Source organism: Girardinichthys multiradiatus, chromosome 3 (assembly GCF_021462225.1).
Source record: "Girardinichthys multiradiatus isolate DD_20200921_A chromosome 3, DD_fGirMul_XY1, whole genome shotgun sequence".
Taxonomy (NCBI): domain Eukaryota; kingdom Metazoa; phylum Chordata; class Actinopteri; order Cyprinodontiformes; family Goodeidae; genus Girardinichthys; species Girardinichthys multiradiatus.
The window spans coordinates 10,249,312-10,264,205 of record NC_061796.1 but is presented as its reverse complement, the minus strand read 5'-3'; the positions used below and the strand labels follow the sequence as shown (position 1 = coordinate 10,264,205).

General features: G+C 37.3%; 1 protein-coding gene across 1 annotated transcript in view; it reads left to right on the top strand.

The window, feature by feature from the left end:
- The window catches only part of LOC124866053 (lysophosphatidylcholine acyltransferase 1), a 35,345-nt gene extending 21,981 nt beyond the window's left edge, over positions 1-13,364 (top strand). Inside the window, exons 4-14 of the mRNA XM_047361688.1 lie at positions 4,071-4,183; positions 4,350-4,410; positions 5,429-5,487; positions 5,836-5,870; positions 6,773-6,827; positions 7,003-7,085; positions 7,365-7,490; positions 7,932-8,085; positions 8,516-8,614; positions 9,022-9,163; positions 9,271-13,364. Coding sequence (XP_047217644.1) covers positions 4,071-4,183; positions 4,350-4,410; positions 5,429-5,487; positions 5,836-5,870; positions 6,773-6,827; positions 7,003-7,085; positions 7,365-7,490; positions 7,932-8,085; positions 8,516-8,614; positions 9,022-9,163; positions 9,271-9,497 — 1,154 coding nt within the window. The 3' untranslated portion in view covers positions 9,498-13,364. The remainder of the gene's footprint in view (positions 1-4,070; positions 4,184-4,349; positions 4,411-5,428; positions 5,488-5,835; positions 5,871-6,772; positions 6,828-7,002; positions 7,086-7,364; positions 7,491-7,931; positions 8,086-8,515; positions 8,615-9,021; positions 9,164-9,270) is intronic.
- Positions 13,365-14,894: the final 1,530 nt, after the last annotated feature.

Below are 14,894 nucleotides of genomic sequence, written 5' to 3'. Positions count from 1 at the left end.
TTCCATGAAAGAAATAAATATCCCCATGAAATAAAGCAAAATAATTATGTTAAAAGAAAATTTCATTTTATTTTATTTAATTTGTTTCAAGATTTATTTAAAGATTGATTTAATTTACTTAAAGATTTATTTATTTCATAATGCAGTTTTATTTTGTGGCATGCTGCTGCCTGCCAGAAGACGGCATGTCGGAGGGATTCTGCGAGGAATCCCCTGGCTCCCTCCCCTGGCTCCGGCCGTAAAACCCTGCCACTGCGATTGTCGCTGTTTTTGTGGAAGCTGTTTGTGCAATAGGTCTTCATCATCTTTTCAGCACGTCATACACACACATAGTGCTATTTATTTTCCATCCAAGTAAATACAGACACCTTATGTTATGGCTCTAACACTGTTTATTAAATACAAACTAATAAAGACATCATCATTTAAAAGTAGCAGCCTATAACAATAATGACATCCCGTTTGCCGATAATCGGCATTGGTTTCCACAAAAACAGCGACAATCGCCGTGGCACATTTTTACGGCCGGAGCCAGGGGAGGTAGCCAGGGGATTCCTCGCAGAATCCCCTGGCTGCCGTCTTCTGGCAGGCAGCAGCATGTCTTCTGCCGGCCACAGCCACGAACTGAGCTCGGACCTGATGTCCCAGCGCCGCCCCACAGATAAAACTCCACCCCCTCATTTGAATATAAGAACATGAAATAGAAACAGATTAAAATGAAAAACGGGGTTAAAAAGTATAAAGTAACTGAAATACGTTAAGTAGCTTTACAAAATAAAGTGTCACAAAATAAAACTGCATTATGAAATAAATAAATAAATTTTTAAGTAAATTAAATAAATCTTGAAATGAATTAAATAAAATAAGATGAAATTTTCTTTTAAAATAATTATTTTGCTTTATTTCATGTGGATATTTATTTCTTTCATGGAATATTTCTTAATAATTTATCAATATCAGTATTTATTTATTTAATTTTGAATGAAACGGCTCTCCATAGACCAGCACCGACAACTCCACTGGAAAATTATATATGAAAGTCCAGCAGCTGCACCAACATACAGGTGCTGGTCATAAAATTAGAATATCAGAAAAAAACATTTTTTCAGTAATTTCATTCAAATAGTGTATTCTAATCTTTCATTACACACAGACCGATATATTTCAAGTGTTAATTCTTTTAATTTTGATGATTATAACTGACAACTAATGAAAACCCCAAATTCAGTATCTCAGAAAATTAAAACATTGCGAAAAGCTCTGTGTCCAAGCACATTAATAGAGGCGAAATGAAGGACAGATGTGGTAGAAAAAGTGTACAAGCAATAGGGATAGCTGCACCCTGGAGAGGGTTGTGAAACAAAACCCATTCAAAAATGTGGGGGAGATTTACAAAGAGTGAACTGCAGCTGGAGTCAGTGCTTTAAGACCACACGTCTGTGCAAAGGGGAACCACCACGCACAGACGTATGCAACACATGGGTTTCAGCTGTCGCATTTCTTGTGTCAAGCCACTCTTGAACAAGAGACGGCGTCAGAAGCGTCTTGCCTGGGCTAAAGATAAAAAGGACTGCTGCTGAGTGGTCCAAAGTCATGTTTTCTGATGAAAGTAAATTTACCATTTTCTTTGGAAATCAAGGTCCCAGAGTCTGGAGGAAGAGAGGAGAGGCACAGAATCCATGTTGCTTGAGGTCCAGCGTAAAGTTTCCACCATCAGTGATGGTTTGGGGTGCCATGTCATCTGCTGGTGTTGGTCCACTGTGTTTTCTGAGGTCCAAGGTCAACGCAGCCGTCTACCAGGAAGTTTTAGAGCACTTCATGCTTCCTGCTGCTGATAAACTTTATGGAGATGCAGATTTTATTTTCCAACAGAACTTGGCCCCTGCACACGGTGCCAAAGCTACCAGTACCTGGTTTAAGGACCATGGTATCTCTGTTCTTAATTGGCCAGCAAACTCACCTGACCTTAACCCCATTGAAAATCTATGGGCATATTGTGAGGAGGAAGAGCTGAAGGCCACTAACAGACCAACCTGGGCTCTCATAACATCTGAGCAGTGCCGGAGAATGATCGACTACATGCCACGCCGCATTGCTGCAGTAATTCAGGCAAAAGGAGCCCCATCTCAGTATTGAGTGCTGTACATGTTCATACTTTTCAGTTGGCCAACATTTCTAAAAACACTTTTTTTTTTTATTGGTCTTAAGTAATATTCTAATTTTCTGAGATACTGAATTTGGGGTTTTCATTAGTTGTCCATTATATTCATCAAAATTAAAAGAAATAACATTTGAAATATATCAGTCTGTGTGTAATTAATATAATATACAACTTTTCACTTTTATAAATTTTATGACCAGCAACTGTATACACCGTACTACGACAGGTTAAACAAATCAGTTTAACACCAATCAAGATTATACATAAAACAAAACCAATGTCTTTTTCCACTCCAAAATAGTATTTAAAAGACAATGCTGGGATAATACATTCAGATATTTTTGTTTCGATTAACTTTTATTCAAATTACCCCTTAAAGATCATACTTAATTAGCTAATAATCAATTGTATATTTCATTTATTGCCCCCCTTTTTATTTTATTTTTATTTTTTACATTTATGCTGCCACTGACATTGCATCAAGGCTTGAATAATGCTTTTGCATGCAAATAAACTGCTCATTCCAGCTATAAATTGAAATTGTATTAAACTTTCTTTTTTCTTGTTTGTTATTCTAACTAAACAGAATAACTGACTGGAGTGCCTATATAGGAGCAGCCATAGTTTAGGTGGTATTTCAACAAGAAGCTGAAATGTACATTGGCCCTTATATGCTGCTGTTATGTATGATTGTAAATACCAACAACTATGTTTGGTATCAATAACAAGTAATAAAGTAGAGTTTGTAATAATAGGTATGAACCACATTGTGAAGCTGTTGGTTAAACCAAATGTATTTTAGCTTTGTGCTTACTGCCTGCATTTATAAAAGGAATTAAGATCTTTCATGAATTTGTGATCCACATGTGAACCTCATCTGACTGACAACTCATGTTATCGTCTTTGAGGAACATGCATTACTAACATTCATAGCTGTGGTTAAAATAGCAAACTCAGTTGAGGTAACTTTACCCCATGTGCTACAAAGATAGGTGTGCAGGTTGACTCTGTGCTTAGTCAAATATAACTGGTTGCTGAATTTTCCATGATTAAAGGTCACACTCTCCCAGGTTCCTGCTTTTTATCTAATTGGACTACAGACTTGTAAAATTGTATACCAGTAAGCATTTTATAAAAAACATACACACATGGTGGCTGTGGCTCATTGGAGTGATTTGGTGTTGACCTTTTTGGGCTGCACGGTGGCGCAGTTGGTAGCACTGTTGCCTTGCAGCAAGAAGGTCCTGGGTTCGATTCCCGTCCGGGGGTCTTTCTGCATGGAGTTTACATGTTCTCCCTGTGAATGTGTGGGTTCTCACCAGGTACTCTGGCTTCCTCCCACAGTCCAAAGACATGCCTGTTAGGTTAATTGGTAACTCTAAATTGTCCTTAGATGTATGAATGAGTGTGTGCTTAGTTGTTTGTGTGTTGCCCTGCGATGGACTGGCAACCTGTTCAGGGTGTACCCCGCCTCTCGCCCATAGAATGCTGGAGATAGGCACCAGCTTCCCCGCGACCCAATATGGAATAAGCGGTAGAAAATGACTGACTGACTAGATATATAGGTCCTTCTCAAAATATTAGCATATTGTGATAAAGTTCATTATTTTCCATAATGTCATGATGAAAATTTAACATTCATATATTTTAGATTCATTGCACACTAACTGACAAAAACAGAGTTCCGGCGGGCGACCAGGGGGTTGTCCCCAGCAGGCACAGAGTTCCGGCGGGTAAAGGGGCTAATTTCAAGTTGACTGACATACAGACATGCTTTCATGTCACCTTTGTTCTTGGTCATAAACTCTTGCTTTTGAAATTTAAATTCGTGATCTCCTTGCTCTTCTTTGTTGCAGTAACACCAGTGTTTTCTTGGGTAACTGTTTTCTCCATTGCTCTTCTCTTCTAGCTTTGATTAAATACATCCGGCCAGTGTTTGTATCCCGATCAGACCAGAACTCAAGAAAGAAGACTGTGGAGGAGATCAAGCGGAGAGCCCATAATGGAGGAGACTGGCCTAATGTTAGTGGATTTACCAAACTGTAATGATGTTGTACCTTAGTAATGCCCATTTACCACAGTGAATATTATAGCTAAAACAAACCCCTAATGTTTCACGTAATATGAGATGATGATGATGAGAGAAAATACTGTATAATACTAATTAATTTAATACTCTTGCTTTCAGATCATGATTTTTCCAGAGGGGACATGCACCAATAGGTCCTGCCTCATCACCTTTAAGCCAGGTAACCTATTGTCAGGCATTTCTGTCCCTTATAGAGGTCAGCCAACCTATTTGTTTTATTTCATGACCAATGCTGTTTTTTGAAAAGTACCTGAGTTCATGGCAGATGATTTGTATTTGGCTTTTTCTTTCTTTCTTTCTGACAGATTAGAACTTTAGCAGTGTCTTAAGATGTGAAATATCAATGTTCTAGTAGGCCGAAATAAGCTGGCTGAAGCACCAGCTTCCTCCTTCTTCTGTTCTTCTTGAGATCGGTTTGTGGCGACATCTCAGATGCTTTGTGTGCATCGTGTCCACAGATCTACTCCGCCTCACACACAGTGACTGAAAGGAAAAGTTGTCTCATAACAAATGACTGTCAGAGCTGTTTGCTCTCAGACCGTCTATTGGTTGAACCTCTTTGTTCACTAAGCTGCACTTGATACAAGGCTTGTTTTTAATCCATCAGCACATGAAGAGTGTCTTTCCCTGCTGAGTGACCTTTGAGCTCGGCCACTACACGGGTCCAGATTTAAAAACGGACAAATTTCCGGCTTATTTACCCTCATCTGATCCAACAGATGAGCTACTATTGCCGAACAAGTCGATGCTGGTTCTACACTCGGGGTGCCGATGCTCATCATAATGTTATGCCTGATTTGTGCATGTGTTTATGCTTCTGTTGGTCTATTTAGCCCACATAAGTTCTATTGGCGTTATTATTTTAATAAAAAAACATTAAGTTGATGTTCTCTGTGTTGCTGACATTGTATCTCCAACCATTTAACTTTTCAGAAATTACAAAAATAATGAATGTAGATTTACACTGTGCTCAAAGTGACTTGATCATTTTTCCTAGATATTTATGGAGCCACAGAAAAAAGGGGAAGGTGATCAATAGTTGATTCATACCAGAGGGTTGATGTTTGGCCTCAGCTGTTAGATTTCATTACTGAGCACAATGCTTCAGTTTACACATTTTTACAAGTTTTAAGCTAAAACGTTTTATCTTTTCAAACTTTGCTTTTTTTCTCTTGTAGGGGCCTTTATCCCAGCTGTTCCAGTGCAGCCTGTTGTTATCCGCTACCCGAATAAATTGGTAAATTGGCTCAAACATGTTTTTTTGGTGATAAAATACCATTTTATTGCTAAACCTTTACAAAAAGACACATTTCTCTTCATCTTATATTGTTTTGTTTTTTTGTTTTTTTTTTGTTTTTGTTTTTTTGTTGCTGTTGATTCCCTGCAGTGTATTTTGCTCAATTCTTAAGATAAATTGCAGGACTAGAAAAATATTTTAAAATATGACAGCATAGCATTTAGAATTTCATAAGAATGATTTTAAAATCAATTCCTCTTGTTGCTTTTATATTTTATTTTAGAGAAATGTAAAATCTGTCTTAAACCGAATTTAGCCCAATAATTTTAATATATGTGTTTCTAACAGGACACGATCACATGGACGTGGCAAGGACCAGGAGCGTAAGTACATAGTTTTCTTATAATAACTATTAATATTTATATATGGTTCATGGAATGCTTGCAATGTAGTTAGAAAGAGATTTGTTGGGGAATGGTTAAGTTAAATAAATGTGTTACTAAATCTTATTCTCTGATTGATGCAAAATGCACAGAATATCTTTTGATCTGATTAAATACTATCACAGTGGCCTTTCATTTGTTTTTTTTAGGCATGTTTCCATTTTCTAATCTCCTTAACATATAAAACTCATTTCAGATTTTAAAAGTGTAATATGATGTTCTGCCGGATTTACTCTTGTTTTTGTCCCTTCCCAAGAGCTTATTGTAAATAAGAATCAGTTCTTAAAAACCTACCTGGTTAAATAAATGAAGAAAATAAAAACTACAGTTCTGACATCCAGTCAATTATAGTACATATTTGTACTTCAGGACCTTATTCAGACTTTCCCTATGAGAGGGGAAAGCAGTATTATCTTGAAAAGCCCTTCGGTCCTCTCGAAGTCTTTGATATCTTATTAAATACTTAGTCATGTAACATATATGAAGTTAATGATCGGAAGACTGCAGATATTGTTCGTTGCACAAAACAAACTTTTTGCTGTTAATTTGGCTAAAACAGTGAGGAAAAACTGGTGCTACAAACAGGGAGAAGAAATGTTTCTGCACTTCTGATGGATATTTCACTGCCTATGTTTTCATCAATCAGTTTTACTGCTACCGCTTAGGCCTGTGCTGTGTTAAATGATATAATTGCATGTTTGTTGAACTCTAACTCTCTCTTTAATGAAAAACAAAGCTCATAGCTCAGCTTAATAAACTTTTCTTCCATGTATGTAGATCTTAGAAAATGCTGTATGGATCTTTATTTTGTCACTCATGATTTTTATCTTTCTGCCTTCCAGATTTAAAATCTTGTGGCTTACTCTCTGCCAGTTACATAATGAGTTTGTGATAGAGGTATGTTTCAAAGTACGATTTATTATGTGTGCGTTCTTCTCTTATGGTCAACGATAGCTTACTAAATTTCAAATGTTCTTTAAGTAATAAAAACAAAAGTAAAAAAAAAAAAATCTGTATTTAGTTCTGTATGTCCACTTAGAATGTAAAACATTTATTTTTGGTCTGTGTGCAGTTCCTCCCCATTTACATCCCCTCAGAGGAGGAAAAAAGGAATCCTGCTCTCTTTGCTGTCAATGTGAGAAGAGTCATGGCTACGTAAGTGAAATGTATTTATTGTTTTGACAGATGTGAGAAGTTATTCTGTTCTGTTCAGTTAATTGTGGTTTGTGCATCACCACAAAAACCAGGAAAGATCCCTCAGATAGCCACTGATTTGTTAATGGCCTGTATCTAATCATGATGATTTGATCAGTGATCACTTAAGGTTTCATACGCTTGTGATGAAAGCCTAAATCTTTCACATAACAAGACCATATACCTTAAGCAAACTGTTAATTTGTCCTGTCATGGTCCCATCATCTCTGGTGTGCTCAGAGCCCTGGGGGTACCCATCACAGATTATTCATTTGAAGACTGCCAGCTGGCAATGGCAGAGGGCCAGCTGAGGCTGCCGGTCGACACCTGTCTGCTGGAGTTTGCCAAGCTTGTCCGGAGACTGGGGTGAGTCAAGTTTTCCAATGCAAAGCAGTCATCAAAGAGAACTAAGGGGCACGAAAAGGAGACAATGAAAAAAAACCAGCAGGGATCTGATTTTTGGCGGCAGTATCGTGGAATAATGTTGCACATTCGGTATTTATATATATATTGTGAGCTGTACATATGATCCATGTTAGCAGTGGATTGGTGCTTTGGCATCTAGCAACTACCAGGAAAGAGTTTTAGTTCCTTCTTATTTACTAGACAGTAGCATAAGATGTTCTTGTAAAAAAATGTAAAATTCGATGAAGTATCCACCCTCAAAGTCAACCAAATGGTCCTTGTAGTATCAAAAAAGCACCAAATGTCTATTTTTTATAGTCATGGGAATTATTTTGTTCTTGTCCACATGATGCATGATATTTTTCAGATCTTAAACAAGAGTTTCCTCCCATGCTGTCACAGGCTGAAACCCCAGAACACTGAAAAGGTTTTGCAGGATTATGGAAACCGAGCCCGGAAGCTGGAAGGGCAGAAACTTGCCCTGGATGACTTTGCTCACTTCCTCGATGTGCCGGTTTCAGATATGCTGCGGGACATGTTTGCTCTTTTCGATGAGGTAAAGACCCAATTTGCACAACCTGCATACCTCAATGATATGTTTTGTGACAGATTGACTATGGATGCTAACGTAATTGACAGAAAATCTAATATTTGAGGACAGAAATGTAGGTAAAATAAATCCTGGCTGGGTGGAATCAGTTGATGGAAAAGCTGGTCACTCGGTGTCACCAGGTAGTCGAATGGCCTTATTTTTGGAACTACACATAATTTTGCCAAATTTACAGCAAGCTCATATTATGATACTCCCACAGAGTATAGCTTACACAGGCTTTACAGCGTGGGACAAATTCAATGCACTTTGATGGCAAAAATGAACTGAGTCATTCATTGTGTTGTTTTTCGCTTGTGGTAATGACACATGCTATTTCAGCAACTTCTGTTTTTAAGTGTAATTGGTCGTTGTTGTTTTTCGTTCTTTTTTCTAGCATGAAGATAACAGCATGGATATTAGAGAATATGTGATAGCCTTATCCGTTGTATGCAGACCTGCCAAAACTCTGGAAACAATGAAATTGGCCTTCAAGGTAGGTTTGGCGTCTGTCTTTATGCTTTAGTTATTTGTTTTGGAGTGAAATTAAATGGATAGAAGACAAATAAAAGATCAAACAGTTTACTCATCTCGCTGTCTGACAGATTGAGGCATTATGTATTTGTTGACTTGTCCTGAGTTTGATTATATTTAAATGCTAAATGGTCATTTGGGTGTCATAATTAGTCAAAGTTGTATGTTTTATTCCCCAGTTTATTAAACATTACTTTCCAGGGTCTTTGTGCTGCTGTTTAGAGGTCTTTTTACAGCAGTATATAACGGGGTGGTATTTGCTTGAACCCATTATAAACAAACTAAATAATCAGAATCTTTTCAAATGAACTGCTAGATACGCTCTTCACTCTTGAAAAGCGTGATTTCTTCATGTTTCCTCTTCTGCAGATGTTTGAGGCAGAGGAAGACAGTGCTATCACAGAGACGGAGCTGGTAGTTATACTGAGGACGGCTTTAGGAGTGACTCACCTCAACGTGTCCAATCTGTTTACGGCCATTGACGTAGATGACACAGGGAAGATTACATTTGGTAAGACGATTCTCAAAAAACTTAGCTTAGCAATCAGTGGAGGTCTTTCTGAGCAGCCAGTTTGTAATTTTGTCCTTGTCTCTGGCTCCCCCTTGTGGTCTTTTCAGAGAAGTTCAGAGGTTTTGTGGAGGAAAACCCAGACTTTGCTGATGACTATCTTCACACAGAAAGTGTTGTTCCTCAGAGGGGACCTGATCACGACACTCAGACCAACCCATCTACAATAAACCTGCAAGGCACTGCCAACAGCAAAACAGCCAATGGTATCTGTCCCGACTTCAGCCCTAAAGACCATGATGGCACAGTGGATGCACTCATGAAGAAACACAACTGAAAGAAGTTTAAAAAAGAAGAGGGAGCAACACCTCTCCTGGTGAGAGGGGATTCTGTAAGGGGCAATGTTGGTTACCTATTAGTAATTTGTTGACACAGTAAGGGGCTACATTTCAATAACCACAAAACGAAATTTACCCTTTCTTTTTGGTATTGTATTAATGACATTTCTTTGATTTCAGCCTGTAAACATGTTTGGTACACAGTAGTTTTTTTTCCCATAGGAAGAATTGTCATGATGCCAAATAATGGCTGTTTTGGATACAATGCTTAAATACTTGAAGGGCAAGCACTTATTAGGATTCCTTGGTGTCAATTTTATTTTATTATATAGTTTCTGTCCCCTGGCGCTGCATGTTTTTAACACAAATGTCCTGAGACGCAAACAATCTCTGGATTGTAAGAGAACACAATATTTGTGAAATTTTTTTTTTTTTTTTTTTCTTGTGATGTTTTCACCTTTTTCTCTTTTTAATGGTAGCTGCCTTTTGAACTTTTAAATGAAAATGCAGAATAAATGGACTCATGTTATATTGAACAGTTATTTTTGTGAAGAAGGAAGGCCCCGGAGAACCAGTGAAGAGTGGCTGGAAGCACGTAGCTTCATTAGCAGCATTGGAGGTTATTTCGGGTCTCTGCACATTGATTCTAACTGCTATGAGTGTGTGTGCTTGTACGTATGAATGTGTGTGTGTGTGTAATCGGTGATATGATTTAGCTCAGGGTTCAGTGACAAAAATGGAAAAATTAACAATGATGTCATGGTTTTTGCCTATTTGTAGGTTACATGCGTGTAAACTGTTCTTCGGGCAAGTGAACTCCTGTCCTGTCAATTCATAGTTTCATATTTCAATTTTGGTTATTTCTGTGTTTTGTTTTATTTGAAATTACACAACTTGGACCAAAATGCTTTGGGTAATAAACACAATATTAATGAGATTTAAAATAAAAGCTTATAACATGATGTAATAGCTTCTATTTAACAGCATGTGGTGTAGGGGCACCACGGCATTACTCTATGCCTCATACAGCTGGAGGAAATGTTGGCACTTTCTCTGGCATCTTATTGAAAGCAGTTTGAACCTTGGGAATGGTGGGACTATTCTTTTTTTTGCCTTCTGATTTTGAAACCATAACATTTAAATCCTTGGCATACCTTGATTCTAATAACCGGCACATGCCTACTCGTATGCCAGGGTTTTAATCGGTTAAAAGGGATCATATAATGTGACCACTAAAAGAAAACAATCACTTACCTGACTTTTAGGTACTTTCCTCTCAGCATTACGTTACTAAAACCTTTGGAGCCACTTATTGATGTAGTGACATGTTATTGCTCAGTTCTTGAACTTTTTTTTTTTTTAATTCCTGTTAATTATGAAATATTTAGCCAGCCAGAGTCTCAACCTGTTACGTTTTCAGACTGTTACCGATCTTCATGCAAGGAAATGTTTTTATCACTGAGAAATGCTGTAAGACAGACCTGAGAACTTGTACATCTGACCACAGTTAAGAAAAACCCACCTCTGTTAGTATTTATACCTCATTCTGAAAGTTTGGTTGAGCAGACTGGCACTCCTCAATGTGTCAGTGAGTGGGATTTAGTTGGACTCCGTACTCTTACTTATATTTAGAATTAACCACAGGTAAAGAGAGCTGCTTTTAAAATAAAAACTATAAAGAAGGAATATTTCAGACATTTGTTTCCATCAAAACATTTAAAGAATTTGTTGAGATGATCACTTAGTTTTTATGTTTCTTTTTAGACTTAAAATCTAAGTATTGGTTTCCTAAAGGTGAATTATCTTAGTAACTTTTGCAAATGTCTGAAATTAAAATCTGCTGGTTTTTAATGGAAAAATGTATGAAATGCAAAGAGCTGCCACCTAAATTTTAAAAAGTAATGTTTACCTCCTTCAAATTATGCCAATGATGCTTATTCTTTAAATCATTTTCTAACAGCATATTAACTTGTCTTTATTCTTCTGCAGAAACACACATTGTAACTTGCGTTTCTGCTTCTCTCAAACGTAACTGTGCTTTAAATTCTGCCATTTTATTAACTAAAAGATGAGAGTTACAGGGAATACATCCCTGGGAAGAATAAGTGACTTGTGTCGCATTCTGTTATCAACTTCATTTTCAAAACTCTGTAAATTTGTCACATTTCCATTTTGTGACCTTGTATCCTTTATATATCCTACTTTTTTGACTTTGATTGAAGCAATATTCCTTATATTTTAAGCCTTCTCCAGATGAATGCTTTTTAAAAGTTCCAATATGTATTTTGAATATTCCAGATGCAGGACATTTTGTGAATTTTTGATATACGTATATGAATGATTACTATTCTTTTCACTGCCATGACAAAGATCTGTGATCTTCTCTGCTCTGCAGTTTGTATTGATCATGACAAATGAGCCACATTTTTGTTCTCCTTTTTATAATCTTATTTTGTGCTTTATTGCTCCTACACATTGTAAAGTTGTATTGCTACATTATTACTGTTGTCGCTGAGTCGACTGCTTAAGAGCAAAATGCAGATTTCATATGGAAACCTATAGCCTTGATAGCCTCTACAGAATTTATATGCTTAAAAAGAAAGAATGTACAGACAATCTTGTCACAATCAGAAGCTGATCTCCAGTGGACATTTTCCTGGGACATCATGGTTCTCCAAATTTAGCTTTTTATCTTTAAGATAGTTTTTCCCTTTTATGTTTGAGATGTGCAGGTTGAACTAAGTGCGAGTGCATTGAGTGCATAGAGCCCTGAGGTGACATGCCACCACATGACGGGCCGAGTCACAAACACACTCCAGACTGCACAAGCATACAAAGTGTTATATTCTATGTTTTATGACAATCTTAAAGCATTGTCCTCCTGTTTTTCCTTCAGAATTGTACGCATTTTTGCTTGCACTTTAGAGTGTTTTTATTTTTTATTTTGTGAAGATAAGATCAGAAAGGTCTGATGCATGGTATGTTTATAGGCTACAGTATTTAAATTCACTTTTATTACTTTCCTTTTTAAAGGGAGCACAACGAAAATTGAGAATCAGAAAAGAAAGTCGGTTTAAGTCTTTTTCATCCTGCTATTCCATGTCAGGGTTGTGGAAATTGGTAGCCTAAAATAAAACTGTGAACTCATAGGACTTGGCATTCAAAAAAAGATCTGAAGGCCTTGATCATGTTTACGCCATGAACTAGAAAAGTATTAAAAATGTCATTTCAAAGAAAAAAAGGGAAATCTTACCATGTTTGTACACAAGCAGGAAATGTGTTAAACACATTAAAACAAAACTAATTATTAAATACCAATCTCTGAAGGAATAATGTTTTATTTTTGTTTGTTTTAAGCAGAATATCCAACTATACATCCTCAGCAATTCCAATCTACATTTTTTTGGTATTTAAAAACTAGTGTGTTGGGGTTGAATGAATAAAATTTTATTTTCAGTTTAGTCTCCCTTGATATAAATACCTTTTTAGAGGTTTTTCTTTTCTTTTTTTGTCAAACATGATATTTTCATCTGAGGAAAATATAAACCTGCAAGAGACAAACTTGTATTTATGCTATTGCTGCCTGTTTTACACAGTTTGTTCTGCAGTGAGCCCAAGACGGAAGACTGGTGTACTCTTACAGAGTGATATTGTCTTTCTGATGGCTTACTGTAAGTGAATCACCTGAAATAATTTTTGTCTAGTTTTATTTTCTGTCTTTTTCTATATTAAACAATTTTATTTTAATACTGCATTTTGATGCTGAAGAGTCATAACAAAAAAGCTATTTTGAATCTGTTCATGATGGCTATTATGTAACTTGTCAATGTGACTCTTGGATGAAATTAAAGGAAAAGTGATGCAAATGGGTCTGTCATTATTAGAAATGGCCTTTTATTGCCCAGATATACATTAAAGTACAGCTTCCTATGTGAAGGTGCTGTTCACTATAATTATAAACAATGAAAAGCCTTTGTAAGTTAACTTTACATTTTATTTTAATGTTTGAAAGTGTTGATCTTAAGGTAAGTCGTTTTTTCCTGTTTAATTCTAGCAAAAATAATTCGGAAATTGCTCATTTGAACCAATTTAATTTAAGGAGAAAAGAAAACATTCACTTTCTTGACAGTTGGTTTAATGTCTCCCTCTTGTGGGAACATAGTGAACTGCTGTGCATTCAAACGTAAGACGTAAATTATGTGGGGAGTTTCTACTCATAAAATGTTGGGGATAAGTAGGGAATTTATGTATAAGCATATAATGGTGATTTCCTCATCTCAATTCAAACAAAAGTGGTGGGTATACAACAAAAACTTGTCTCAACATGTCAGGTCCCCTTGAGTATCCATTACAGCTTGATAACAGCATCTCATGCTGTTCACAAGTCGAATTCTGCTGAGGCATGGCATCCCATTCCTTTTAAAGGGCACCCCTCAGGTTATTGTAGTTCTGGGTTACAAGCTTCTAGACGATGATTCAGCTGATCCCATAGGTTTTCTATGGGATTCAGGTCTGGAGAAAGAGCAGGCCACTCCATTCGAGGTACCGCAGTTCCCAGTAGCCATTCCCTATTTTTGCGACTTCGATGAGTTGAAGCATTGTTGACCATGGAGATGTCATTAGACGTGTTGTTAATGCAGGGGCACAATGACAGGAGTAATGTCATTTAGGTAGTATGGGGTTGTTACTGTCCCATTCACGAAGTGTAGGACAGCTCTGTTTTAGACACACCTGCTTACACTATAACACCACCACCAAAGGTTTGTCTGGTGACAACCAGGGGCTGATCCACAGCACTCTCCTTGAATCCAACATTGTTGGCGGCCATTATTTCTGCTCATTGTAAACCAGCTTTCATCAGAGAACAGCACTTGTCCCTCTTCTGCCGTAATTTCTCCCTGGCCTGGTGGTGTGGTCGGGTACCCTTGCAGGTCGTCAGGCACGTATACCACACTGATATAAATGGTTTTGAATGGTCTGACATGACACTTGGTAGCCCCTCACCTCCCTTAAATGTGCCTGGAGTTGAGAGGCATTCATCATCCGGTTCCACAGGGCACTGTTCACAATGAAGCGGTCATCAGTGTGGGATTTGACCGAAGGACGAAGTTTACTGCCTGATGTCAACACTTCTACCACTGGATCTAATGGATCATTACAAGGAGAAACGGTTCATGCATCCGGGGCAACTGATATAGCTAATCATGAATAAATTTAATCTGACATGGATGAATCTTGATGAAGTCAGCAGCTGCCTGTGCTTTCCTGATAGATTCTTAACAGAAGGTCATCATGCATGAGAGATTGTCATAAGCTTTCCTCTGCCACTATGGTGCCCTTGGCATCTTGTAATTACAATTTCTTTAACAAAGTAAGTACACTTGAGCCCCTGCTTT